We start from the raw sequence: 2173 nt of genomic DNA on the forward strand, positions 1-2173 counted from the left end.
GTGTGGACTGCTACTTGGAGAGGTCCCAGTTCACCTCCTGCCCTGCCGTGGTGCCCTTGAGCGAGGCACCGTACAGCTTTGTTTGAATCTTAAATATCTTTTATGCATGTTTCTAATCTAGGTTAATATTAAGCTGTTTTTTAGGCTCTTTTCTTGCTGTAACAAATGCACATTTTCTCCTCCGATTCTGAATACAGCAGGTGGTGGTAATGCACTTTTAACGCCGGTTACCACGCGCCAATAAACAAACAGAAGAAGAAAAAGAATGACGTCACATGAGAGGTAAAAAACATGGCTGCCCCCGACGAGTCGAGCCGTTTTTCTTAATTTTAAGTGTTTAATAGCCACTTCTGAACGGTAAGTGTCATATTATTGCGTGACAGCGAGTTTTAATATACTTAATACGCCTATACATGTTGTGTTGAGGTCACTGATACGTAAAATAAGGCCATATTCACAACGTAAAAAAGTGAAAAGTGATCCATGCTGGCTCCACCACGTTTGTTTTCCTGAGGTATAAACCACATTTTTCTCCCTCAGTATATACGTGTATTTACTCAGTTTTATTAAGCTGCGAAATCACATTTTTAAATGTAATATTTCGATAAAGCAGCATTGTTTAATAGTAATGTGTTTTAGGAACGTTTTGATGCACGTCTTAAGTCAGAATAGGCACACGTTATTAATAATAAAAACACGATAACAGATATGTACACCATGGTAAAACACAACTAAGTAGCAGTACAGTTTAAAAAACAAGGACCATATAAACATATAGAAGTAGCTGGTACTGTTAACAGAGTAAAATCATTGCAATACAACAACAAACAAGTTTTAAATAATGTTTTTAAAGGTGTGTCATTATGGTCTCCTGATCAATCTTATGGATAGTATGGATGCTATTTTGACCTTAATCTTAAGTGGGTTTTTTCTGTGGTTTTTAGTATTTATTGCTAATTAACTATTTTATTAAAGGTGGGGTATGTAATTCACTTCAGAAACACTTTTTGTTATATTCCATGGAATGCTCTTAACATCCCGATAGCAATGAATTTATTAAATGGTTTGACAATAAATACATTAAAAATGTCATCAGTGGAAGCCGTGGCGCTGTAAAAAGCTCGACCAATCATCTGAGCCGGCCCGGCTAAAGTAACTGGATGGCCTACCTGCCTGTCAGCTTTCCATCTGTGCACAAACTTATCTCGTGCCCTCATTGGTCATGTGCGCGTTCGTGTGTGTTGGAGGAGGGGCTCTGTAAGGAAGTCTGAAGGAAGGGGCAGATTTTATTCGGCTGCGTACTTTCACGTTCTAGCGCACTCGAGCTGGTTTCTCCATCGTTACCTACCCTACCTTTAAGTACCATGTTATGGATTTTACCTATGAGAACAAGTGAGTTGTATTCAGTTAATGAGTTAAGATGGGTTAATGTTTCAACAGATCATGCTTACCATGGACAAAGTAGAGAACATTGTGCCATCTGCTGAGGAGGAGGAGATGGAGGAAGAGGAGGAAGAAGGAGACAAGGAGGAAGAAAAGGTAGATCAGGAAGAAGGTAAACAAGAAGATGATGGACCACAGGAAAGTGGAGTTGAAAAGGAAACGAAAGAAGAAGCAGTGCCGCCGGCTGCAGCTCAAACTAAAACGACTAAAAAGAAGAAAGGGAATCCCTTTCCTGTGAAAACCAAAGAGAAAAGGCCGGACGAAGGCCTGAACCTCAACAACGAGGTGGTGAGGATGAGGAAGGAGGTGAAGAGGGTGAGAGCGCTGATCTTCAGGAAGATGACGCGACAGGTTGCCGCCCTGAAGAAGATGAAAGGGACGGAGATGGAGATCGAGAAAAACCAGAGGAGAGCTGCCAGACTGCTGGAGGAGGTCCACGCCATGAAGGGCCTCTCCCCTGACGCGGTAATAATACTAATACTACAGTGTTTCCCCTAGGTTTACTGCTTTGGGGGGGGGGTGCTGCTGCCTGGGGGATATATATTTTTAAAATCCTCTGGAGCAGAGAGAGGAGCTGTGGATTATTGTTATTGATTAATGCATCAGTGTTTAGGGTCAAAAACGCTAAACTCACAACTTAAAGTGAAAGCGTTTATTTAATAAAAGAGCACATGTTCGATGTGAAAAGTGAAAGTAGATGTAGATTAGTTGCAATTTGGTGCTATATATA

The 2173-nt window shown here is 41.0% G+C and overlaps 1 protein-coding gene across 1 annotated transcript; it reads left to right on the forward strand.

Annotated features, from left to right (window-relative positions):
- Positions 1-245: 245 nt before the first annotated feature.
- LOC104960132 (mitotic apparatus protein p62-like) lies at positions 246-1908 on the forward strand (the record flags this gene model as incomplete). Its single annotated transcript, XM_010788097.1, has 2 exons — positions 246-357; positions 1441-1908. A coding segment is annotated over exon 2 (465 nt), but the record flags the coding sequence as incomplete, so codon positions are not given.
- Between the last annotated feature and the right edge of the window lie 265 nt (positions 1909-2173).

Source organism: Notothenia coriiceps, unplaced genomic scaffold (assembly GCF_000735185.1).
Source record: "Notothenia coriiceps isolate Sejong01 unplaced genomic scaffold, NC01 NC01_scaffold00031552, whole genome shotgun sequence".
Classification (NCBI taxonomy): domain Eukaryota; kingdom Metazoa; phylum Chordata; class Actinopteri; order Perciformes; family Nototheniidae; genus Notothenia; species Notothenia coriiceps.